Source organism: Hyla sarda, chromosome 1 (assembly GCF_029499605.1).
Source record: "Hyla sarda isolate aHylSar1 chromosome 1, aHylSar1.hap1, whole genome shotgun sequence".
NCBI classification, from domain to species: domain Eukaryota; kingdom Metazoa; phylum Chordata; class Amphibia; order Anura; family Hylidae; genus Hyla; species Hyla sarda.
In genome coordinates, this window is record NC_079189.1 from 56425305 (window position 1) to 56451419 (window position 26115).

At 42.6% G+C, this 26115-nt stretch overlaps 1 protein-coding gene across 8 annotated transcripts in view; it reads right to left on the bottom strand.

Moving 5' to 3' along the window:
- Positions 1-954: 954 nt before the first annotated feature.
- LOC130353761 (uncharacterized) overlaps positions 955-26115 on the bottom strand; it is a 110288-nt gene continuing 85127 nt past the window's right edge. For all 8 annotated transcript variants that reach the window (XM_056555084.1, XM_056555089.1, XM_056555087.1 and 5 more), the window contains 4 exons: positions 18966-19343; positions 14765-14869; positions 10164-10273; positions 955-2521 (listed from right to left, as the gene is read on the bottom strand). In XM_056555084.1, coding sequence (XP_056411059.1) covers positions 2390-2521; positions 10164-10273; positions 14765-14869; positions 18966-19343 — 725 coding nt within the window. In that variant the 3' untranslated portion in view covers positions 955-2389. The remainder of the gene's footprint in view (positions 2522-10163; positions 10274-14764; positions 14870-18965; positions 19344-26115) is intronic.

Here is a 26115-nt window from a genome sequence, read left to right on the forward strand (position 1 = left end):
CTACATCTCTCCAAAAATAATTGGTAATCAGAAAACTGATATTTTGCACAAGAAGGACTTTTACATAATTTTGTAAAAATCTCTAAACAAAAAACGCTAAATCCCATATATACCGTATTTATCGGCGTATAACACGCACTTTTTAGGCTAAAATTTTTAGCCTAAAGTCTGTGCGCGTGTTATACGCCGATACACCCCCAGGAAAGGCAGGGGGAGAGAGGCCGTCGCTGCCCGCTTCTCTCCCCCTGCCTTTCCTGGGGGTCTAGAGCGCTGCTGTCGGCCCTTCTCTCCCCCTGGTTATCGGCGCCGCTGCCCGTTCTGTCCCCCTGACTATCGGTGCCGGCGCCGATAGCCAGGGGGAGAGAAGGGGCAGCGGCACCCATTGCCGGCGCCGCTGCCCCGTTGCCTCCCCCCATCCCCGGTGGCATAATTACCTGAGTCCGGTCCGCGCTGCTCCGCTGCTCCAGGCCTCCGTCGTGCGTCCCCGGCGTCATTGCTATGCACGGCGCGGCGCTCTGACGTCATGCGCCGCGCCGTTCAGCGCATAGCAATGACGCCGGGGACGCACGACGGAGGCCTGGAGCAGTGGAGCAGCGCGGACCGGACTCAGGTAATTATGCCACCAGGGATGGGGGGAGGCAACGGGGCAGCGGCGCCGGCAATGGGTGCAGCTGCCCCTTCTCTTCCCCTGGCTATCGGTGCCGGCACCGTTAGTCAGGGGGACAAAACGGGCAGCGGCGCCGATAACCAGGGGGTGAAAAGGGCCGACAGCAGCGCTCTAGACCCCAGGAAAGGCAGGGGGAGAGAAGCGGGCAGCGACGGCCTCTCTCCCCCTGCCTTTCCTGGGGGTGTATCGGGGTATACACGCGCACACACGCACCCTCATTTTTTCATGGATATTTGGGTAAAAAACTTTTTTTACCCAAATATCCTTGGTAAAATGAGGGTGCGTGTTATAGGCCGGTGCGTGGTATACCCCGATAAATACGGTACATATAAAGTTGTTAATTGAATACTGTTTATACTGTACATCGCAGTAGACTTACTTTCCCAAATGAAGGGAAGTTATAAGTAACAATAGTTTATTCACTGGCATGTGTGCCTGCCTGCCTGCAAGCGGAGCTAGTCTGCCTGCTGAGGAGGATCCACACTGTTCCTCAAAGGTAAATCAAGGCTTCCCTTTCATCTTTCACCACCAATAAAAGGAAGCTATCCTTTGTGTAAATACCTGTGTACCTTCTGGTGTATGTCCCTAGTAATGCAGTGTAAACCTCCTTCTAACCTGTTTGTTTTCATTTCTGCTCTAACCTGTTTGTGTTCATTTCTACTCCACTCCAGACATCTTATCCACTATCCAAAGGATAGGGGATAAAATGTCTGATCTTGGGGGGGTCCAGCCACTGGGAACCCCCGTGATCTCTCCTGCAGCACCCCCTGTCATCTGTTGCATGGAGCGAACTTCGCTCCGTGCCTAATGATAGGCGATACAGGGGCCCGAGTATCGTGATGTCATGCCTCCGCCCCTCGTGACGTCACATCCCTATATGCCATCTTTATTAGTATAATTTCTGTATCATCAGCTTAGCATAGTGCTAGCCTGTTCATTCTAGTGAAAATTTTCCAGCACTAAGTCATGGTATAGCAGAGAAAAAGTATGTGCATTGATTGGCAAAAGAAGTAAGGGAAAGGAAGTCCACATATGCGTATTAGATTGTTTAGCTTCGTTTAGCTGACACACATCTAATGGACACCCTAATGTGTATGGCTACCCTAAACTTTTCAATGAAAAAATCTTGCAAATATTGTTATTGATTTGAGTTTTTTGGACTCCTGGGGTAAAGGTGGGTAAGATTGGAAGATTTACCTCAAATACATGTAATCCTGACTTTTCAAGAATTCTTCAATATTTTTATATTTACATTCTTAATACATTAGTCATTTGGTTTTATTGCAAGGCATGTCCTCAAAATTGCCCATTATAAGGAGAATTGTCCAAGGGAATTCAACTTGCTAACAAAAATGTCCAGTGAGTAGTAACCATGTGATCCTACTGGAGGGTATGGGGCTGATAAATTACTCCAAACATGGGCTTTACCACATGGGCCACCTGTGTAGTTGTATAGTTAAAGGGGCCTACTTTTGTTGACAGGTTCTGTCTGGTAGATTACTGTATGCTGAGCTCTTCAAAGCCAGTGGCGTTATACTGTCCTTACCCCTGTCCCTCACTGATCATGGTCCATCAATATGCTTTTGTTGGTCCTATCTGCATAATTGAGTGGACAGGATCTGGGCCCTTTACAGCCCCAAGCGACTACTTGACCTATTTCATTATTATACACCGCTGCACCCAATGATTACTCTCCAGTGAGTGTGCAAATATAATGAAGTATCACATAGCAGTAAGAGAAGACTCCTCCACTGTTTCAGGCCTGGCCAAGTTGCTTGTAGAAATAGCGGCAGTGTTATCACCCGGTTTCCTTATTGCAAAATAATCAAATGACTCATAAAGTGTTGACAGTGCCTAAAATGTAAATGAAAAACATACATCAAGCTTTGCTAGGATTGACATGGATAAAATAATAACGTTTGCAATACAATTATAAGTGATGGGTACATGTTCTTGGTAGTTATAAGATGACCCTAAGAATAATCTCCCCTGGTGGGCTCAAGGAATCCCAATTGATGTGTACAATAAATCAGATGACAGAGAATCCCTCATTATGTCACTCTGGCAGGACTTTTGGTCAGAAGAAAAAAAATAGAGATATAGGGTTTTGTACTATTTGGTTGACTATCTGCACTTATAGTCTACCAAATAGTATACATAGTAAAATGGGTAGAACCATTATTTCAAAATGGGGTTTTAAAACTATACTCACGGAACATGAATCAGCCTCTGGGGCTGTGAATTTCCTTTACTGGACTATTCCTATAAAGGAAAACTGTCACCAATTTCACCCACACTAAACCCAATACACTGGGTTATAGTGTGGGGGAACAGGAATCCAATGAGGGGTCACTTATTCCCTCCAATTGCCGCTGAGTTATGTGCTAGTAAAAGTTCAGTTGTTTGGCCCCAGCATCGCGCTTCAAGGCGGGGCCCCCGCCAGCTGTCTGCCCCTGACGCGTCCTAAGCACGCCCTTTAATAAGCATAATGGTCATTGTTACCTCGAATGCGCCGGTCCCTCCCTACACCCGGAAGTCGGGAGTAGTGAGGCTTCAGCGAGAGGGTGAAAGGTTTAGTCGCATGCGCTCGGCAGACAGGGTGCTGTGCTCACAGCGCATGAGACTCCACATCACTAGGACGTGGAGTTGAAGGCAACCATTATGCTAATTAAGGGGGCGAGCTTAGGTTGTGTCAGAGCAGGAGGGTATCCACACAGGATATCCTGTATGGAGCCCAGGCTCTCCACGGGAGCGCCATGTCACAACCGCTGCCCATGGGGGCAAGCTTAGGATGCGTCAGAGGCAGACAGCCAGCAGGGGCCCTACCTTGAAGCGCGATGATGGGGCCAAACAACAGAACATTTACCAGCGCATAACTCAGCAGCAATTGGAAGGAGAAAAGTAAGTGACCCCTCATTGGATTCCTGTTCACCCACACTATAACTCAGTATATTGGGTTTAGTGTGGATGAACTTGATGACAGTTTTCCTTTAAAGGAGAAGTATCATACAAAAAAGCTTATCTCCTATGTGGAGGAGGGTATCCATACAGGATATCCTCTAAGGAGCCCCAGCTCTCCCGTCACGCCCCCTCCATATATCTCCATGGGAGAGCCGAAGATTGCTGAATGGCTCTCCTTTAGAAATTTATAGAGGAGATGTGGCGGCCCGTGCTTTGGGCGGAGGTCATGATGCGCCAAATGCAGTAAAATAGAAAACTGTTATTTACCTTCCCCTCTTTTCCCAAGCTGGCCCTCTTTTTAGCTTTTGTTCATCACCCAGGTGTTACTACAGAAATGAATGTCTTGTGACCTCTGCAGCCAATCAGCACCCTTGTTGATCACGTTCCTCACTCCTGGGTGCAAGTGTCGGGAGTTATGATGCCAGGAGTATGGAGCGTGAGTGCTAAGGCGGCTGATTGTCTTTAGTGGTCATGTAAAGTTTATTTGTTAAAAAAAATCTTTAAAAAAAACATGGATAAACTCTTTAAAGGGGTAGTCCAGTGGTGAGAAACGTATCCCCTATCCTAAGGATAGGGGATGAGTTTCAGATCATGGGGGGTCTGACCACTGGGGCCCCCATAATCTCTCTGTATGGGGCCAGGTTCGCTGACCAGATAGCGCGTGTTGACTACCACACGAAGTGACGTCCGACACGCCCCCTCAATACATCGCTATGGCAGAGCCGGAGATTGGCGAAGGCAGCACTCCGGCTCTGCCATTGAGTTGTATTGAGGGGGCAAGTCAGCCTTCCCATGGGCTGTCGGGGCCCCGTACAGGAGATCACGGTGGGCTCCAGCGGTCTTAAACTCATCCTTAGGATAGGGGATACGTTTTTCATCACTGGAGATCTCCTTTAACAATTGTTTAACCAGTTACCCAATCGCCAGGGGCCTAAGATGCATAGACGAAAGTCTGTCTCAGGATTATAGTTACCATCACGGAAAAATTTGTGCACTAAAATTTTGCTTTTAAAGGAGTACTCTAGTGCAGAGTATTTCTGCTCCGTCCTGCCCGGGCTGCAAAATAAATGAAAATGAACCATCACTCACCTCCCTGGGTTCCTGCGGAGCGCCACTACAGCTGATAGGTCCTCCGATCCATCTCCTTCATACTTCCGGGTGTAACGAAGCATCACATGGCGCTCAGCCTATTGCCGGCCAAGGCAGAACATCGCGGCGGACGGGGATAGGCTGAGCGCCATGTGACGCTTCGTTACACCCAGAAGTATGAAGGAGATGGACCGGAGGACCGATCAGCTGTAGTGGCGCTCCGCAGGAACCCAGGGAGGTGAGTGATGGTTCATTTTCATTTATTTTGCAGCCCGGGCAGGACGGAGCAGGAATACTCTGCACTAGAGTACTCCTTTAATGATCACAAGAATCACAAAAGTCATAAGTTATTTAAACCATGCCACCATCACTAGCCCAAATAAAATAAAACATTGCCTTGGGAAGGTTAGCGGGTTAATAATTGAGCGATGAGCTATGAGTTATATTTTATGCCTTATGAAAAAAGAATGAAGAAGGTGGGGGAAGGAGTAAGCGATTGGCGAATGGAGAAATGACTGCAGGAGTGAGTCAGTTATGTTATGTCGAGTGATTGTGGATTGTTAACATTCGTTATAACATATTATATTAGGTTTAATTTTCCTTTGTTGTCTGTTTACATGATTATGTATGTATTATGGAATACATGAATTAAAAACTGGAGTTTGAAAGCAGGAGGTTGAGATCGCTGTGAGTTTTAATTTTTGAACCCACAAGGTCTACAAAAAATTTTAAGTGTAATTTTGACTGTCTGTTTTGCCCTATACATTTGTGAAATCCCCATAATTAGATGGCCTCCATGTTGGAAAATGCAGTCCAATGTACATCCTGTTCAATGTATGCAATCCTTGAACAACAGTTTGAGGGTGCATATTGTTGTGCGAGATGTGTGCTAGTTGTCCGTTTGGAAGCCCAGATCCTGCATCTAGAGGGGCGACTGGCAACAATGAGAAGCATTAACAACATGGAGAGGAGTCTCGTGCTCACTGAGCAGGCACTCTCGGGAATAGAGGTGGGGGAGGACAGTGGGACGGAGTTGCAGGACAGTCAGGCAGTTAGCTGGGTTACAGTTAGAAAGAGGGGTAGGGGAAAAAGTGTCAGGGAGGCTAGTCCTGAACTGGCACACCCCAACAAGTTTGCCCGCTTGGCAGATGAGGGGGATGCCATTACAGAGCTAGCAGAGCTGCAGCAGGATACCGCCTCTGACCGCCAGGGGGGTGTCTGCTCCAGTAAGGAGGGAGGGAGGAGTACAGGGCAGGCCAGACAGGTACTAGTGGTGGGGGACTCAATTATTAGGGGGACAGACAGGGCAATCTGTCACAAAGACCGGGATCGCCGAACAGTGTGTTGTCTGCCTGGCGCACGAGTTCGGCACATCGCGGATCGGGTTGACAGGTTGTTGGGCGGGGCTGGAGAGGACCCAGCAGTCATGGTACATATTGGCACCAATGACAAAGTAAGAGGTAGGTGGAGTGTTCTTAAAAATGATTTCAGGGACTTAGGCCGCAAGCTTAAGGCAAGGACCTCCAAGGTAGTCTTTTCTGAAATACTACCAGTACCACGAGCCGCACCAGAGAGGCAGCGGGAGATCAGGGAGGTAAACAAGTGGCTCAGAAGCTGGTGTAGGAAGGAAGGGTTTGGGTTCATGGAGAACTGGGCTGACTTCGCTGTCGGTTACCGGCTCTACCGTAGGGACGGGCTGCACCTCAATGGGGAGGGTGCAGCTTTGCTTGGGGAGAAGATGGCTAGAAGGGTGGAGGAGTGTTTAAACTAGGGACTTGGGGGGAGGGAACCTACAGCAAAGAGGGGGAAGATAGTGTAGATAGAGAGGTGGGAATTATAAATGTACCTGGGGGTGGAGCGGAGGGAGGGGTTAGAATAGTTAATAGGAATAAGCTTCATAGGAAAATAAAACTTACACCCTTGAATCCCATTAACCCCAATAACATAAAGGATGGAAATGTAAAGTGTATGTTCACAAATGCCAGAAGCCTAGCAAATAAAATGGGGGAGCTTGAGGCCTTGATACTGGAGGAACATATTGATATAGTTGGGGTCACTGAGACATGGCTGGACTCCTCGCATGACTGGGCTGTCAATCTGCAGGGGTTTACATTGTTTCGCAAGGATAGAATGAACAGAAAAGGTGGTGGAGTCTGTCTGTATGTAAGAAGTGGTATGAAAGTCAGTGTGAACGATGCCATAGTGTGTGATGATTCTGAGGATGTGGAATCATTGTGGGTAGAATTACAAAAGGAGGGAAATACTGAAAAAATAGTATTTGGTGTAATCTACAGACCCCCTAATATCACTGAAGAGATAGAAGTTCGGCTTCATAAACAAATAGAGAGGGCCGCCCGGGCAGGTACAGTGGTAATAATGGGAGATTTTAACTATCCAGATATAGATTGGGGTCCGGGGTTGGCTAAAACTACAAAGGGGCGACAATTCCTAAATTTATTGCAGGATAATTTTATGGGCCAGTTTGTGGAGGACCCAACAAGAAGTGATGCCTTGTTGGATCTGATCATTTCCAACAACGCAGAGCTGGTTGGTAATGTAACTGTGCGGGAAAACCTTGGTAATAGCGACCACAATATAGTTACTTTTGACTTAAAATGTAGAAAACAAAGACAGGCGGGGAAGGCAAAAACATATAACTTTAAAAAGGCAAATTTCCCTGGGCTGAGGGCTGCACTACAGGACATAGACTGGGGGGAGGTGTTGTCAAATACTGATACAGAAGGTAAATGGGACATCTTTAAATCAACTCTAAATAACTATACAGCTAAATATATACCAAAGGGGAACAAATATAGACGATTAAAACTAAATCCTACATGGCTGACACATGATGTTAAAAGAGCAATAAACAACAAAAAAATTGCCTTCAAAAAATACAAATCTGATGGGTCAGCTATAACATTTAAAAAGTACAAGGAGCTTAATAAAATCTGTAAAAATGTAATAAAAACAGCAAAAATTCAAAATGAGAGACAGGTGGCCAAAGAAAGCAAAACTAATCCTAAATATTTTTTTAGATATATAAATGCAAAAAAACCAAGGACAGAGCATGTAGGACCCCTTAATAATGATAATGGGGAGGTTGTCACAGGCGATCAAGAGAAGGCGGAGCTACTGAATGGGTTCTTTAGTTCTGTATACACTATGGAAGAAGGAGCTGACATTGGCCAGGTCAGTGCTGGTAACACATCATATAATGTATTGAACTGGCTTAATGTAGAGATGGTACAAGGTAAGTTAAGTGATATAAATGTAAGCAAATCCCCAGGACCGGATGGACTACACCCAAGAGTTCTTAGAGAGGTAAGTTCAGTAATATCTGTACCCCTTTCATGATATTTAGAGATTCTCTGGTGTCTGGTATAGTGCCAAGGGACTGGCGCAAGGCGAATGTGGTGCCAATCTTCAAAAAGGGCTCTAGGTCTTCCCCAGGAAACTATAGACCGGTAAGTTTAACGTGCATTGTGGGTAAATTGTTTGAAGGACTTATAAGGGATTACATACAGGAATACATAGGGGATAATTGTATTATAAGTGATAGCCAGCATGGGTTTACTAAGGATAGAAGTTGTCAAACCAATCTAATTTGCTTTTATGAAGAGGTGAGTAGAAGCCTTGACAGAGGAATGGCTGTGGATATAGTGTTTCTGGATTTTGCTAAAGCGTTTGATACTGTCCCTCATAGACGTCTGACAGGTAAGTTAAGGTCTTTGGGTTTGGAAATTTTAGTTTGTAACTGGATTGAACACTGGCTCATGGATCGTACCCAGAGAGTGGTGGTCAATGATTCGTACTCTGATTGGTCCCCGGTTATTAGTGGTGTACCCCAAGGTTCAGTACTGGGCCCGCTGTTGTTTAATTTATTTATCAATGATATAGAGGATGGTATTAACAGCTCTGTTTCTATCTTTGCAGATGACACCAAGCTTTGTAGCACAGTACAGTCTTTAGAGGATGTGCATAAGTTACAAGATGACTTGGATAGACTAAGTGTCTGGGCATCCACTTGGCAAATGAGGTTCAATGTGGATAAATGTAAAGCTATGCATCTGGGTACTAATAACCTGCATGCATCGTATGTCTTAGGGGGGATTAAACTGGCAGAGTCACTGGTAGAGAAGGATCTGGGTGTACTTGTAGATCACAGACTACAGAATAGCATGCAATGTCAGGCTGCTGCTTCCAAAGCCGGCAGGATATTGTCATGTATCAAAAGAGGCATGGACTCAAGGGACAGGGACATAATACTCCCCCTTTATAAATCATTGGTACGGCCTTACCTGGAATATGCTGTTCAGTTTTGGGCACCTGTCCATAAAAGGGACACTGCGGAGTTGGAAAGGGTGCAGAGACGCGTGACTAAACTAATATGGGGCATGGAACATCTTAGCTATGAGGAGCGATTAAAGGAGTTACAATTGTTTAGTCTTGAGAAGAGACGTTTAAGGGGGGATATGATAAACGTATATAAGTATATTAATGGCCCATACAAAAAATATGGAGAAAAACTGTTCCAGGTTAAACCCCCCCAAAGGACGAGGGGGCACTCCCTCCGTCTGGAGAAGAAAACGTTTAGTCTCAAGGGGCGACACGCCTTCTTTACCGTGAGGACTGTGAATTTATGGAACGGTCTACCTCAGGAACTGGTCACAGCAGGAACAATTAACAGCTTTAAAACAGGATTAGATACATTCCTGGAACAAAATAAGATTAATGCTTATGAAGAAATATAAAATCTCATCCCTTCCCCAATATCGCGCCACACCCCTACCCCTTAATTCCCTGGTTGAACTTGATGGACATATGTCTTTTTTCGACCGTACTAACTATGTAACTATGTAACTATGTAACTATGTAAAAAGACTTATAAAAATTATATATATATATCAATCAAAGATCTCAGAGCAATAAATGTGGTTTAATGACCCAAAGAATATTTTTTCATGGTACTTAGCTGTCCCAACTTGTTTCATCTTTCCAAGAATCATCAGGGGATGTAATAGTCTACAGATCCATAGTGTTGGAAACCACTGACGATCCCTTATTGGTATGATGTTACCCCTTGATGTTGGACCAGACAATCACCGGAATTAGTGTGTTAATCATTAGGATATACTATTTCTTTGGCGTCCTTGTGGTTTTCTACTGGTGGCATGCTTTGGATCACATATGATTTTTGTGAGCGGCGGGGACAGGTGAGTACAGCTTCCTATACTTTACATTGCACGGATCCCTCAACATACGATGGATTTGACAAACGATGGGTCGTTTGGAACGAATTACCATCTTATGTTGAGGGACCACTGTATATGTTATGACAAAAACAAGTCACTGCAATCTTTTCCATCAAAGACCGACAAGCTTTGGTCATTAAAGGGTAAAAACATAAACTCTGACAAAAACCATTGGAAACTGTAATAACTACCCATGTGACCGAGTCTGAAGAGTTACTGTCTTCTTCGGCTTTAGCTGCGTCTTGATGAATTTGGTGAAGCTCCACATGTTGTTGCCTTCTCTTTTGTGGGATTTTCTTAACTTAAAATATAAATAACTCATAGTAATATGGAACATTGAATATTTCTGTTAAGGTTAGCAGTTTTTATTTAATTATAAGATTTGGCATTATGTGGTAATAGAAGCAGTGCATTTCTATTGATGCTAGAAAGTTGCATTTGGCATGACAACCTCTCCTGTCTCAACATGAATAAAACTTATAGGGATGTATAAAGCTCAACAGATAAAGTAGATACCATAGATAGGAAGGTAGATAGATAGTTAGATATGGGATAGATAGACATGAGGTGGCCCAGTACGGGAGGTGTTACCCTGTGTTCCTGCTGTCCTGTCAAGCAGCCTCCTTCAGTGTCCCCAAGGCCCCCTGCACTTGTTTCCCCATTGTAAATATGTTTTACCATGTAAAGTGTTATAAAATGTAATGTTGCTTTAAGAGTTATACCATTTGAAATGTCATGTGATTGTTACCCAGGAGATACCAGTGACCAGGTGATCCCAAAAGTGACCTATGGGCTCCCTGCTAGTCTCCCCCATATAAGCTCTGGGTGGAGCTTCTCTCTCTTTGAGCTCTGCTCTTCTGCTAAGCTGAGGTCCAGAGCAGTCACCTAGTGTGTGTGTCCAGAGTGTTGGAGGCCTCAAAGTCAAGTCCTGCAGCCGCCATCAAGTCAAGTAAGGTAAAGTCACAGCTTTATGAGTCAGGTCAGTCCCTGTCATCTGTCAAGTCAGCGTGGTCTGCATTCAATTGTCCAGTCCTACTACATGTCCCAGCAAGCCCTTAAGGTCTCTGCGTCACTGGTCTCCTCTATGGGCCCTGGCTGAACTGTATAGACTTTACCAACTGTCTACCCTCAGTAAAACTACCGTTGTCCATAACTTGGCATTCGAGTCTTTATTGCCCCCGTGCCTAGCCCAGGATCCAGCTGTATACCTTCGGGAGGTTTTAGGCTAAACTACGCCCTGGCATCACGAATACAAGGGGTTAATGCCATCTGCCCCTAGGGTAACAACATCTGCTCTGCACCACACACCCCGCCACTACAGAGATAGATATGAGATAGATAGATAGATAGATAGATGGATAGGAAAAACGATTTCTCCACAGCACCATGGTGATAAAGGTGAAATTTATTCCATAAAAGTGTCTTTACAAAAGCGACATTTTGGCTGGCTCAACCCAGCCTTTCTCAAGCCTAGGTTAAACCAGCCAAAACGCCGCTTTTGTAAAGACACTTTTATAGAATATATTTCTCTTTTATCACCATGGTGCTGTGGAGAGATCGTTTTTCATGCCTGAATTGAGTGGATCCCTAACCAGGACCCCCAGAGTCTGCGTGCACCATTAACTTTGGAACCTACTAAGGATTGTGCTGCTTTTCTTATTTTTGTCTAGATAGATATGACATAGATAGATAGAAATGAGACTGATAGATAAATAGATAGATAGTATGATGAAAATGTTCTAATAGACTTAGACCTTAGACTTCCCTTGCCTGTTTCTTATTCTCTACTTGTACAGTGGTCCCTCAAGTTACAATATTAACTGGTTCCAGGACGACCATTGTATGTTGAAACCATTGTATGTTGAGATCATAACTCTATGGAAACCTGGTAATTGGTTCTGAAGCCACCAAAATGTCATCCAAAAATAGGAAAAAGTGAGGATTAAAGAGAAATAAGTAGATAACTAAAACAGATAAAGCAAATCCTTGCATATATAAGTAAGAAAGATCTGCTGGGAGCTGTAAATCACTGTCTATGTAGAGGGCAGGAGCTTCTTCAGGGTCCTCTACAGTGCACACAGTGTCCAAAAAAAGTAAAATGTAGCTGCCCCACCTGGTGTCCAAAGGAGCTGCTAACTATGGCCCAGGTAAAGAGTAGTACAGAACATATAATACCTCTCTGTACTGTAGGGGGGATCTACCAGACAGCCAGTCAGTGCATACGCTTCAATGATACAGGTGTTTTACCAGTAAAATGCCCATCCTGATTGGTCAGTTCTTCCAGCCATTGACACATTTCACAAATCTGGACTGTCTCTTTCAAGTTACAATAGTCCAGGAAAGACCATTGTATGTTGAAACTATTGTGTGTTGAGGCCATTGTAAATTGAGGGATTACTGTAATTGATTAGGAAGCCTCATAGTTTACTTTCAGTGAATAGAAATCTGTCCTTGTCAAGTGATGGACACCCAGGTGCCCGGCTCCTTATTTGAAACAAACCAATCACCTATGGGATCCAATATGACCAGGGAAAGAAAGTGAACCATGAAGATTCCACTTAATGAAAGAACCCATCCACATAACATATCTGTTACAGGAAAGTTTGTTTAGCCAACAGCTATTTTTCTAATCCTTCCATACACATGAACATTATTCTCGGCCAAACGTTAATCTTTTCAGAATGGCAGCTTATGTCTTCACAGCAAAAAATGAGGCAGTTGAAATCATTCATACCCAATTCTTCTCTCCCCCAACTCGATCTGTTGTGGATAGTTGTTAGGTCCACATGCAAAGAAAGTCATCCAGTTCCACCAAAATCAGTGGGTACGGATAACTTTAATTTTATAATAGGTTTGGGGGCCTTAAAGGGGTACTCCTGAGGAGAAAAATGTTTTCAAATTAACTGGTGCCAGAAAGTTATACAGATCTGTAAATTACTTCTATTAAGAAATCATAATCCTTCCAGTACTTATCAGCTGCTGTATGCTCCAGAGTAGTTCTTTCCAGTCTAACCACAATGCTCTCTGATGCCACCTCAGTCTGTGTCAGGAACAGTCTAGAGCAGGAGCATATTTATGTAGCAAACCTCTCCTGCTCTGGGCAGTTCTGACACAGGCAAAGGTGGCAGCAGATAGCACTGTGGTCAGATTGGAAAGAGCTACACAACTTCATCTGGAGCATACAGCAGCTGATAAGTACTGGAAGCATTAAGATTTTTAAATAGAAGTACTTTACAAATCTGTTTAACTTTCTGTGCCAGCTGATTTTAATTTTTTGTTTCCCCCAAATTAAGCAGAGACATATTAACCCTTTTAAGCAGAGATACCTTTAAGAAGAATGTGTCCTATACAATACAATAAATATACAGTAGATATAAAACAATAAAAAAAATGTTTCCAGATAAAACCATTGGAAAAATTATTACATTTTATCCTGTCCAATGTTTCCAGCTACCAGTGACAGCCATACCAATTATATTTCCATCACCTGATTTCTCAGAGGGTCCTTTTTCCCTTGATTTTTTGTTTTTGTACTAAGGTTCACACCGACTGCTAAAGGGAGCTCTGTCGCTGAACCCATTTAAAGGACAAGAGTAAAGCAGAGAAAAAAAACCCTGCATATCCTATTGGTCCGGAATAGTGGGTACTGTGTCTGAGGAAGATTGGGACATTATGGCCCAAAATATAAGTAAGGTTTCTCGTAATATGGAACATAAAATTATACAATTTAAGATATTACACAGGACCCACTATTCCGCGCTTCATTTACATAGGATAGGGGTGAGAATCACTTCACAGTGTGTCAAATGTGGTTTGGAAGAGGCGGACTATCTACATAGTTTTTGGTCGTGTGAGAAGATATCTGTTTTCTGGGAATCTGTAATAAAAGAGGTAGAAAGTAAAATCCCTGTGAAGGTACCTCGTACGATAGAGTTTATACTGTTGGGAGCTATTGGTAAGATGGGCAAATTTGAGTGCCTACTACATCGGATTTTGTTCTTCGCCAGACTGATTGTATTAAGGAATTGGATATCCCCTAAAGAACTGCAAATAGAGGAATGGAAGGAAGGTCTGAAAACCATGAAAAATAAGGAGTTTAGATGGATGAGGAGTAGGGGTGGGCAAAGAGAATGTCGAAAAATTTGGAATTTATGGTAGACTTAAAAGTTCTTCTTTTTGTTTATTTATTTTTATTTTTTTCTCTTCTCTTTGCTCTTCTCGGTGCCAGTGGGTTGGGGGGGGGGGGGGTGGGGGGGATGGGGGGGTGGGGGGGGGATGGGGGGGGATGTTGATTAGACATACTCTTGGATGTAAACAAGTATGGATTTGGCTTCTATGGCTTTTGCTATTCTTCCGATTGGTGATGTTGTTTTATCGGATTTGTACAATGTATCTTTTGTAATTGTTTAATATTAAAATAAAAATATAAATTATAAAAAAAAAAAACAATTGGTTATTTTCTGATACATTTTATTTAAGAAATGGAACACTAGAATTCTGGCTCAATTTGTCGAACTTTATCAGTAATCTAGCTCAGAGTTACCAATTGTTTATATGTCCATAAAGGAGTACTCCTCCCCTAGGCATCTTATTCCCTCATAGCCTATAACAGCAGTTTTAATGTGCTGGAAAACAGGGAATGCTGGGAAGTATGGTTCAGTGGTGACAACACTGGGGTTAAAGTATCTAGCTACAGGAGTTGTAACAGAAACCAATATGGCTGCCAACTTGAGCCCTTCAGCAGAGGCATGTTTTTGCTTACATTTAGAAATACACGTTAATGCATACATACATTTCTTTTTCTTTCTTTTGCACAGGAAGTACGCTGTCAGAGCCATTAATATGGGAAATATTACAACAATGGCAGAATATGGAGCCTTGGATTTCAGTGGCGGACCTGAAAAATATGGAATCAATTATAAATACATATTATAGATTACATAGATTTTTTCTTAAAGAGTAACATTTTTTGTGTAGATCAAATTCTAGAAATTTCCCAATTATTATGATTAAAAGGATCAAAAAGAAGGTGGATTGTATATGAGGTACATGTTGCCTTACTGGAACATCATAGTAATGGTTACTGAGCACCAGCATCATTTAAGAAAACCACATAGACCTAAGCGGAAACATCAGCCTACATACGTAAATGGGCAGATATTTTGTTACTATATGATGCCTAAAAACGCCCCAATTTTTACTTGCCAGTTATCACCATGATCCAATATAATGATAACTGATCAGTATTAGGTTGGGTTCACATACCACGAAATTACACTAAAATACCACCATAAAAAAGTGAGAACATGGCCTGTGTGTTGCTACATTTGTTTGTAAACTGAATAACACTCCCATACCAGATCTAAACAATATCACCATACTGTGAATGGATAACACCGCCATACCAGAACTGAACAATACCACTATACCATGACTGGATAACACCGTCATACCAGAACTGAATACTAACACTGTATGTCCACATGGCTGCAGATTTTGCCTTTAATAGGTAGCAAAATCTGCTGCAGAAAATATGAAACAAAATGCACACATGTGAACATACACTTAGCCTAAGTCTAAAAAGTCTTCGTCTATGATGCCTGTGCCACCACCTCCCCCTAAGGGTCAAACTGGGAGTTGTAGTCCTACATTATTAACCCTCTAAAAGGCATGTCTGGTAGAACTAAAATACTAAGCTGCTAAACATAAAGGTTGCTGGTTTTTACAGAATTAATATAGCCAACCGCCATTGTGTTAAGCAGCCTCCAGTGCCACCAGTAACCCCTCCCCCCCCATAGAGCATCATGACAGTGAAGTACTGTACTACTGTACTTACACAATGCTCCTCCAGACAGCCAGGAGAGGGTTAATGTAGCCTCCATGAAATCCCCACAAGTTGAAGGAATATGACAGGCTGAGCGCCGGCCGACACCCCCCCTCCATGTATCCCATAGAGATACATGAAGGTGGTGTGTCAGCCTCAGCCTTCTAGGGGGGTCAGAACAGCCACTTCCGGCAGACTGCTGGGGCCCCATTAAGGAGATCGCAGGAGTTCCCTGCAATTTATGACATATCCCCTATCCTTTGTGCTACTCCTTTTAATTTGTTAGGGAGACCCAAAGATGCCCAAATTCTGTACTTCCCTACAGGATAGGGGATAAGCATCTAATCATGGGGGTCCCAGCTAATTATCACCTACCCTGTGGATAGGGGATAAGATCATTCTCACCGGAAAGCTTCTTTAAGTGTGGTGTTGCTTAGACTGGCCAAACATTTTTCCTGAGAATAAAAGGATCGGGCACTTAAATTCCCTTTGCCTGACCCTTGTTTTTCCTATCATCAGCAACTAGGGGACCATTGGGAGGCTCCCGTACACATTTGACTCTCAGATGATCCTGTTGAGATCGACAGATTTAGCCTACATTTATCTAATGTATATGGTCAGCTTTATTATGGTAACTGATACTATTGTCTTACAGTTTAGATATGGGAGGGACATACCTCCTTTCCTTACTCTTCTTCATCAAAGCTGCCATTCATATTAGAAAAGTGTGGTTCCAAACCGCCAGTTTAGGAGGACTGGCTGACCACCATGTGTATAGTGACATACTGGGCATTGGTTACAAATGCTCAATCTTATTGTTCTCGAGAGGAGACTGTGTCTTTCTCAAAGGCTGTGAGAAAACGTAGGACGTAAGGTAAGCAAAGATGCTGTAATCTGGACTTGTATCACAAGTACCATGCCTGCTCTTTGATGTAGCGCTAATTAAATAAACAAAGTATATTTTACACATCAGGTGAGTACCACTTCATTATATATATATGTATATATATATATATATATATATATATATATATAGTAAAGAATACTTGAAAAAGCTGCACTCACCCACGGATAAGGTTGCCAAAAAGCAGTCTTTATTGTAGTGTCAATCAGCCAGGCAGGTAAATGCTGAACAAGCGGGGAGCAAGAGACACAGCTCTCAGGTGTGGGGGGCGTAACCACAGGATGACGACTAGTCATGGACAGAATCTTTTGTTAAATCAAAGAAAGGAAGAGAGGTAATTTCTCTCATTTTACCCTAGCAGACCCAGGGCTTGCAAATGCATGATCCATAATGCCTCTCTATGAAGCAGGTAGATATGACGATCCTCTCCTAATGGAACATTTTCTATTTGTTCCAGGCCGGCAAACTTCAGATGATTAATATTATTTCCATGATGTTCTCTCATGTGTATGATGAAGCGCGTTGCACCCTTGCCGGTCTGGATAAAATTTCATTTTGCTAAATTCAGTTTGCAATATTTGCAATTTTTGGATGGGAAATTCCCTTTTGGGGTAGACATTGCAAGCCAATTTAAAAAAAAAAAAAAAAAAAAAAAAGAAAAACAAGAAAATTTGTTTACAATGTCTACCCCAAAAGGGAATTTCCCATGCAAAAATTGCAAATATTGCAAACCGAGTTTAGCAAAACGAAATTTTATTCTTGGAGGTGAAAACATTTTTGTAAACCAATTTTTCTCTTGCCAAACGACTTATGTAGGGTACTCATTAATCTGATCATTCAACCTTAATTATGTTGGAAAAACGAAAAGAAAATTATGTACACGCACACGTGAACATCTCTATTCACTCCAGACTGGCAAGGGTGCAATGCGCTTTATCATACACATGAGAGAACATCATGGAAATAATATTATCTGAAGTTTGCCGGCCTGGAACGAATAGAAAACGTTCCCTTAGGAGAGGATCGTCATATCCACCTGCTTCGTAGAGAGGCATTTTGGATCGTGCATTTGCAAGCCCTGGGTCCGCTAGGGTTAAATGAGAGAAATTACCTCTCTTCCTTTCTTTGATTTGACAAAAGATTCTGTCTGTTTCCCCCTTTTCTAAGGTGTTGACAATTACGTAACATGTTTTTAATGTTGTTTGATATACATATTTTTTGTTGTATATCTTTTACCTGAGGTTAATTATCACTCACCTGTATATAAGCACCTTTACTATGACAGAATGACGTACTGCTGACCAGAAAAAGCATCTGTAACGGCGTGAAACTAGTCGTGCTCCTGTGGTATGCCTCCCGCACCTGAGAGCTGTGTCTCTTGCTCCCCGCTTGTTCAGCGTTTACCTGCCTGGCTGATTGACACTACAATAAAGACTGTTTTTTACGCAACCTTATCCGTGGGTGAGTGCAGCTTTTTCAAGTATTCTTTACTACATATATATATATAAGCACTTTGTATTTCTAGGCTGGCACCCCCTTGTTATACTACCGAAGTACAATATTCTAAGACTTTGCTATATGCCGCCTTCTATTAGTACTGCAACTACTGCAGCTGCAGTGCCTGATTACCATAGATTCTCTTAGTAGTTTTTCCACTTCATTTTATGAATTAAGGACTTTATGTATTCTGCCATGTCTAAACATTAAGCTACTTGCAGGTATTTAACAATTACTCCCAGTACTACAGGTCCCAGCGTAATGAAGAGCAGTAAAAGCTCCTCTTTTGCTGGATGCTAATACACATAGAGGTAATAATTATAGTTAAAGGGGTACTCCGCTGGAAAACATTTTTTTTAAATCAACTGGTGCCAGAAAGGTAAACAGATTTGTAAATGACTTCTATTTAAAAATCTTAATCCTTCCAGTACTTATCAGTTGCTGTATGCTCAACAGGAAGTTCTTTTCTTTTTGAATTTCCTGTCTGTCTGACCACAGTGCTCTCTGCTGACACCTCTGTCCATTTTGGGAACTTTCTAGAGCAGGATAGTTTTGCTATGGGGATTTGCTCTTACTCCTAATATGGACAGAGGTGTCAGACAGAAAGGAAATTCAAAAAGAAAATAACTTCCTGTGGGTTAAGATTTTTAAATAGAAGTAATTTACAAATCTGTTTAAGTTTCTGGCACCAGTTGATTAAATTATTATTTTTTACAGCGGAGTACCCCTTTAAGGTGTATATAAATGTTGTACAGATGTTCTACTCACCTTCATTCTTCTGCTGGACATTTAACCGTGTGCCGCTCCCTTTTGCTTTATTCAGTCTTGGTATTTCGATGATAACCTCACAGACATACAGCCCCCCATCATCCTCTTTGACCCCCTCTATGGTCAGCTGTGCTGTATTATTGGCCACATTACAAGTTATTTTATTATTTCTCACTTCTGAATAGTTACTTTGCTCAGTCCTCACAGAACATAATGCGGCCCCGTTCTCATCCTCAGTGCTTGAAATATACTTTCTCCATTGAACTCTGACCTGTTCATCATCTTCACTATTCCAATGGCAGCTTATTCTGGAGATGTTCCCCTCAGTTGTATTTAAGGTTGGCTCTTGTGTAATGTTCATCTTTCCTAAGGCCATATCTGTATAAGCAAATAATAAAGGATTATTGATAACACAGTAATATTCAGGGTTGTTGATCACTCAGAAAAATCAAATATAGTTTCCATGGTGCCCAGGAGGCTGCATTAGTGAAAATTGTTAGGCTGGGTTCACACCGTGCAGACATTCCGGAGACATGCGCCATCTCATAGACAGCTATGCATTCCGTGCAGAGTCCGCAGAAAGAATGGACAGCTTTATTCTTTCTGCGGACATGAAAGTCAGAATTTCTGTGCCAGAATAATATGGCACTAAAATTCCGCCATGTGCACAGCACAGCAGAGTCCCATTGGATTCCACACGGAAATTCCGACACGTGAACATGGCATCAAAGACGAATGGTGCAGTGGCTTCATGCCAGGCTGTCCCGTGGCCAAGGTCGGACATTTGGCAATAGTTAAATGGGTTTTTCCAACTAGACAAAATAAAGCCACACATGCAGCCTGCTAGATAAAGCTGCAGATGGCGACAGTTTTTATATGGGAAATGTACTATTATATACTGCCCACAAACTGAATAGACAACCATACATAACATGGCGACACTAAGTCCTCCAAATAGGCAGTTGTGTTGAAAAATAGATGCTCATTTAGACAATGTCACCTGAAGAAAAAAAATTTCCATCAAACAAAACACAGTCCAAAGGTTCGATGTTTCTGTTCATTATAGAAGTAGTAGTGAATATCTTTGAACCCTTCCTGCGCAATATTCAATCAATAGTAGCTATAGTTATACATCATTATATCAACAGAAGCATCTGAGCAATAGTTACAGTGATGAAAAATTACAGCATTATATACAGATGAATTGTCCAAGATTTGGACATTTACCTCCAGCAGCTACACCCAAACCCGGGAGCCTCAGGGGCCCCAAAGGTTCCCGGCCCTTAAGAAATGCTAGAGAGGCCAGTTAAAAAAATGTATCAGGGTCCAGAAGTTTCAGGTTACACCTTTGCAACCAATGGCCACCAATCTGTAAAAGCAACCTCCCTTTTTAATGTTCCTAATATTAAAATTCTTTTCCTGTCTTTTTGTTACTGGTTCATGTTGAGTCCATGAACCAGTTGGCCTCTGTGGCATTTTGCCTTCCTGAGGGCTGTGGTACAACTGCTACCTCTGCCCCCATTTTAAATATGTCCCTGGTCCATGGTAACATATGGTCATATGGGCCCATGTATCACTTTATGCAACCAAAGAAATGGAAGATTTTGTAACAGCAATTTGACAACACTGCTGTGTGACAAGAGATTTTCATGGCTGCCTGCATTCATGGAAGTGATGTAATCTGATGCATGGAAAACTTACTCTCATAATGTGTAACAGGAGCTCAGCTAAGCTGCTATAGTTGTTTCTTTTGCAAGTACGTTGACTGCTTTCAAGAGACTGGATTTGGAGCCCTTGGTTAATTCAGGAGGGGGGGGGGCTACTCTGTTATTCCATTGGTATCACCATGATCACGGGGGGCCGATTGGTTTCCATGGAAGTTCCATGGCTTAAGGAAGGCCTCCCAGGTCTGTCTTCTTTGTGGTCCTATTAATTTAATTAAGTGTATATCAGCATTCAGCTTAGTTCAGGAGAGCTCCGTTAGCTGAGTGCGTTGAAACAGCGGAATATGAGTGAAGAAAGAAATACTGCAAGACGGAAAACCAGCCACACACTAAGTTAATGGGATCCACTGGGACCCGTTGTTTTCTGTTGTGCAACAGACCATACAGCTTAGCTTTTTTTTAACACTTGAACAGAGTCTCTAACAGAGTATCAAATGCAGATGTGTACAAACCCTAATAATTAATTGCAATCGAGAGGTAGCGTATTAAAGAAGTGATCGAGTTACATAGTCCAGTCCCATAGTGAGACTCTGTAAAGACCAAAACTACATACCGTATTTTTCGCCGTATAAGACGCACTTTTTCTTCCCCAAATCTGGGGGGAAAAAGTCAGTGCGTCTTATACGGCGAATACACCCCTGTCACGGTGGTCCCTGCGTCCATCAACGGGCGGGACCCGCGGCTAATACAGGACATCACCGATCGCGGTGATGCCCTGTATTAACCCTTCAGATGCGGCGATCAAAGCTGACCGCCGCGTCTGAAGGGAAAGTGACACTAACCCGGCTGTTCAGTCGGGCTGTTCGGGACCGCCGCAGTGAAATCGCGGCGGTACCGAACAGCCCGACTGAATAGCCGGGTTAGTGCTTACAGGACACCGGGAGGGACCTTACCTGCCTCCTCGGTGTCTTCTCCGTTCAGGGATCCCCTGTATGCCGGCGCTCTCCTTCCTCGTCATCACGTCGTCGCGTTCGTGCGTCGGCATGCGTAATGACGTGATGGCGGCGACGGAGAGCGAGGATACCCGGCCGGCAGCAGAGACGTTCCAGAGCGACCGGGACACGGCGACAGCGATGGAGCGACATCCAGGGCAGCAGTGACGGGTCCGGAGCGGCGGGGACACGTGAGTATTACCTCCTCCTGCAGTGGTCTTCAATCTGTGGACCTCCAGATGTTGCAAAACTACAACTCCCAGCATGCTCGGACAGCCAACGGCTGTCCGGGCATGCTGGGAGTTGTAGTTTTGCAACATCTGGAGGTCCGCAGGTTGAAGACCACTATTGGGTTCAAAATCTTGATTTTTTAGATTTTGCCCCTAAAAATTGGGTGCGTCTTATACGCCGGTGCGTTCTATAGGACGAAAAATACGGTAATTATAAATCTATAAATCTATGTGCTAGACATAACTATCTCAACTGAGACACAAAACCAAAAAGTTTTACACAAAGGGCATAGTAAAACCACATAATGCTGTAAAAAGCATATAATTGCTGTCATGATATCGCAAACCTCAAATGTTAAGCTTAGATTGTCATGGAAAATTAGAGCCATCATTCTGGTTTGTTTCCCTTAAAGGGGTACTCCTCTGGAAAACATTTTTTTAAATCAACAGTTCAAAGTTCAATAGATTTGTAAATTACTTCTATTAAAATATCTTATTCCTTCTAGTACTTATAAGTTTCTGTATGCTCGACATGAAGTTATTTTCAAATTTCCTTTCTGTCTGACCACAGTGCTATCTGCTGACACCTCTGTCCATTTTAGGAACTGTCCAGAGTAGGAGCAAATCCCCATAGCAAACCTATCCTGCTCTGGACAGTTCCTATAATGGACAGGGGTGTCAGCAAAGAGCACTGTGGTCAGACAGAAAGGAAATTCAAAAAGAACTTCCTGTGGAGCATACAGAAGCTTATGAGTACTAGAAGGATTAAGATTTTTTTAATAGAAGTAATTTACAAATCTGTTTAACTTCCTGGCACCAGTTGATTTAAAAAAAAAATGTTTTCCAGGGGAGTACCCCATTAAGTGTATGATCACCTTTAACCCGTTAAGTCAGAAGTGGATCCATTGGGAAGGAGAAGTATATCTTCCTTTATAATTCCCTCTCCTTTTAAATCCACTTCTGGCTTTGGCTCAAAAACTACGATATCCAAAAAACGCCAGACAAAAACATGTGGAAACCTAGCCTAAGGCTGTGTTTTTGACTGAATGCCAGAAGTGGATCCAGCAAGTAGTAGAATCCCTTCCTCTATATTTCCCATTGTTTTTGAATACACTTTTGGCTTTAACTCAAAAACTACAGTGAAAATCCAACCATATGCAAGAATAAACAAATTCCACTGCAATAGAAGTATTGTAAATTGTTGAGCCTTCATGCCACAAACAAAATTGCACCCTCAGCATTTTTTTTTCAACTATAAAAAGGCCATTTTTGATTATTATTTTTTTTATTAAGTTCTGTTGAACTATGGATAAATATGGACAAAATATGTCTGTGTTTTCATTTGTATTTTGGCATGTATTGTGGGCGTTAGTCTGGACCGTAAATGGCCCAAAATATATCTCAATTGCTATGAACAAAAAACATCAAATAGTTAAAATAGCAAGACAAAAAAATGCTAAGAAAAACTGCTGAAAATACAGTTGTAATTTCAGCCACTTTTTGTTAAAGAGAAACATAACAAAACAAAACAAAAAAGATATTTTTCTGCCATAAAATTACAGCTCAAAACAGTGTATGCACTTTACCACCTCACCACCCTATTTCTTAATTTATGGGAGACACATAGGGAATTTTTTTTTATTATTTACAATATGAGTGGTTCTTTTATTTGTTGGAAAAATTCAGAGAAAATTGTCCTGAAACAGGAAAAAAAATACTTTCTTTTTTCATATGTTCACATTCTTTTCTAAGGTAGTTTTCTGATACTGCAATAATTGTTTGGCATAAAGTATATTCTGCATGATCACAACACATGCAGGATGACTGCAAATGTAGGTTCTGAATGGTGTGTCCTTTTTGGAGGGATGGTAAGGGGGGTAACTTTTTCATATTGTTTTTATGTTTTTTATTTATTTTGTCCGAATTCATCTCTAGCATCTTAGCTCTGGCCATTGGGCTACTCCGTTATTGTGCCACTCCAGCTGTTCATTTGCAGGTTCTGGTCTCTTAAAGGTCCAATACCCACTAATTTCCACTAACTTCAGCTAATGCCCAGTTGGCCCAGACTTCTTAAGGACCCTTCTGCCATCACTGTGTACAATAGGTCATTCAGATGTGTCTGCAGAGGTGTGCTTGCTCCTTTTACATTTTGGCATCAACCTGGTCTGTGTTCCTGATCTTCTTTTCTTGTCTGCTGCCTGTTCTGACCTTTGCATGTCCATCCCTGACAATTGAACTTTGCCTGTCTCAGAATGCCTATAATTTCTGCTCACTTTCAAGATACAGTGACTGGGTGACTTCAGCCTACCAATACTTTAGCCATTGCTTACATAGACATTGACAGAACCTGGATATTGCCTCTGTAAAAGTTGTTACTGTATACTCACACACACACATATATATATATATATATATATATATATATATATATATTATATTTTATATATATTTTTTCCCCCTTTTCCTTTGCCGGTTTCAGTGTCCCAGATATATTAAGACACGTGCTGATCCTGTAAGAGTATCTATGTTATGGTTTCATAGGATACAGTATTCTTTCTCTTGTGAGAAAGTGATTGGTGTACACTATACTATTATTATATTATACTATGTATCTTTTTATTTATTAGACAAAGAATGTGAACACCATTTAATCTACTGTTTACCGTTGAACATTTTTTTCCCATATGAAACCTTAAACATAGCTCATTCCTTTCATCATTTTTTTCTCCCTTTGGGGAGCTGTCTTAGAATATGATTATGTGTTTTTTTATTGACCTTTTTTAAAATATTCCAGTTACATGTAATAAACATGTATACATATAAAAAATGTTTTTATATATTTTTGTATTGTCTAAGATTGTAACCTTTTTCTGTTACGTGAGGGTGACTGCCCATGGTACTCATCTCTTCTCTCTTTTCTTTTTCTTCCTTTTTCTCTTTTTTCTTTCTCTTTTCTTTTCCTCCCCCTTTTTTCTTTTCCCTATTTCTTTTCCCTTGGCTCCTTCTTTGTCTCCCTCTTTTCTTCTTGCTTTCTTATCTTTTCTCCGGGTTTTACCTGTCACCCCCACGTCACGAAAAAGGAAGAGGACCCAATTCAGCCGCGGCCGGATTACTGGTCGTTGTTTGAGGGGCCACCTATATAAGGTTTGTACTCACTATATACTAGTGTATGACTAAGTTCCAGTCTTAGGACCGAAACGCGTCACCTTGTCATGTTCTCCGTGTCTTTTTGGCTTTCATTGGAATAAACATCCAGTTCCTTGATATTCGCGCTGGACATTTTGCTTTTGCTTGTTGGTTCCAGTCGGTGTTGCCCACGCCGGTCCTGGCGCGACGGGCTGAGGGAGTGAGCTGGACTATACACTTCTTTGTCTGCATTTTATATATGTATATACATTTTTATTGATATTTTACATTTTTTTTTTTTTTTTTTAGCATGGAACACACAAATCAGTATCTATCCCAATATACAAATCATTGATAACAGTGATTTAAGTTTAATAGCCCAATAGATAATTGTTAATAGTGATCAGTAGAGACAGACACATGAATGTTGAATAAACATTACACTGGGATTTCAAGAATACTTGGGTGAGTGCAACTTTTTTTTTTATCTCATTACGTTGAATGTGGAATTTTGCTGGGTTTGCACCCACGAGTGTATCCCTATCAACTGAACCGGTGTGATTGGGATTTCATTACTGACTAGCGCCATTAAAGTGGTACTCCGCCACTGGCATCTTATCCCCTATCCAAAGGATAGGGGATAAGATGTTAGATCGCCTCGGTCCCGCTGCTGTGGACCCCGGGGATCGCTGCTGCGGCACCCCGCCATCATTGCTGCACAGAGCGAGTTCGCTCTGTGCGTAATGACGGGCGATACAGGGGCCGGAGCAGCGTGACGTCATGGCTCTGCCCCTCATGACATCACGGCCCGTCCCCTTAATGCAAGTCTATGGCAGGGGGCGTGACGACCGCCCCGCCCCCTCCCACAGACTTGTATTGACGGGGGCTGGACGTGACATCACGAGGGGCGGAGCCGTGATGTAACGATGCTCCGGCCCCTGTATTGCCCGTCATTACGTGCAGAGCGATCTCGCTTTGCGCGGGTAATGATAGCGGGGTGCTGCAGCAGCGATCCCCGGGGTCCCCAGCAGCAGGACCCCGACGATCTGATATCTTATCCCCTATCCTTTGGATAGGGGATAAGATGTCTAGGGGCGGAGTACCCCTTTAAGCAGTGCCTGATAGCGTTCTACTGCTT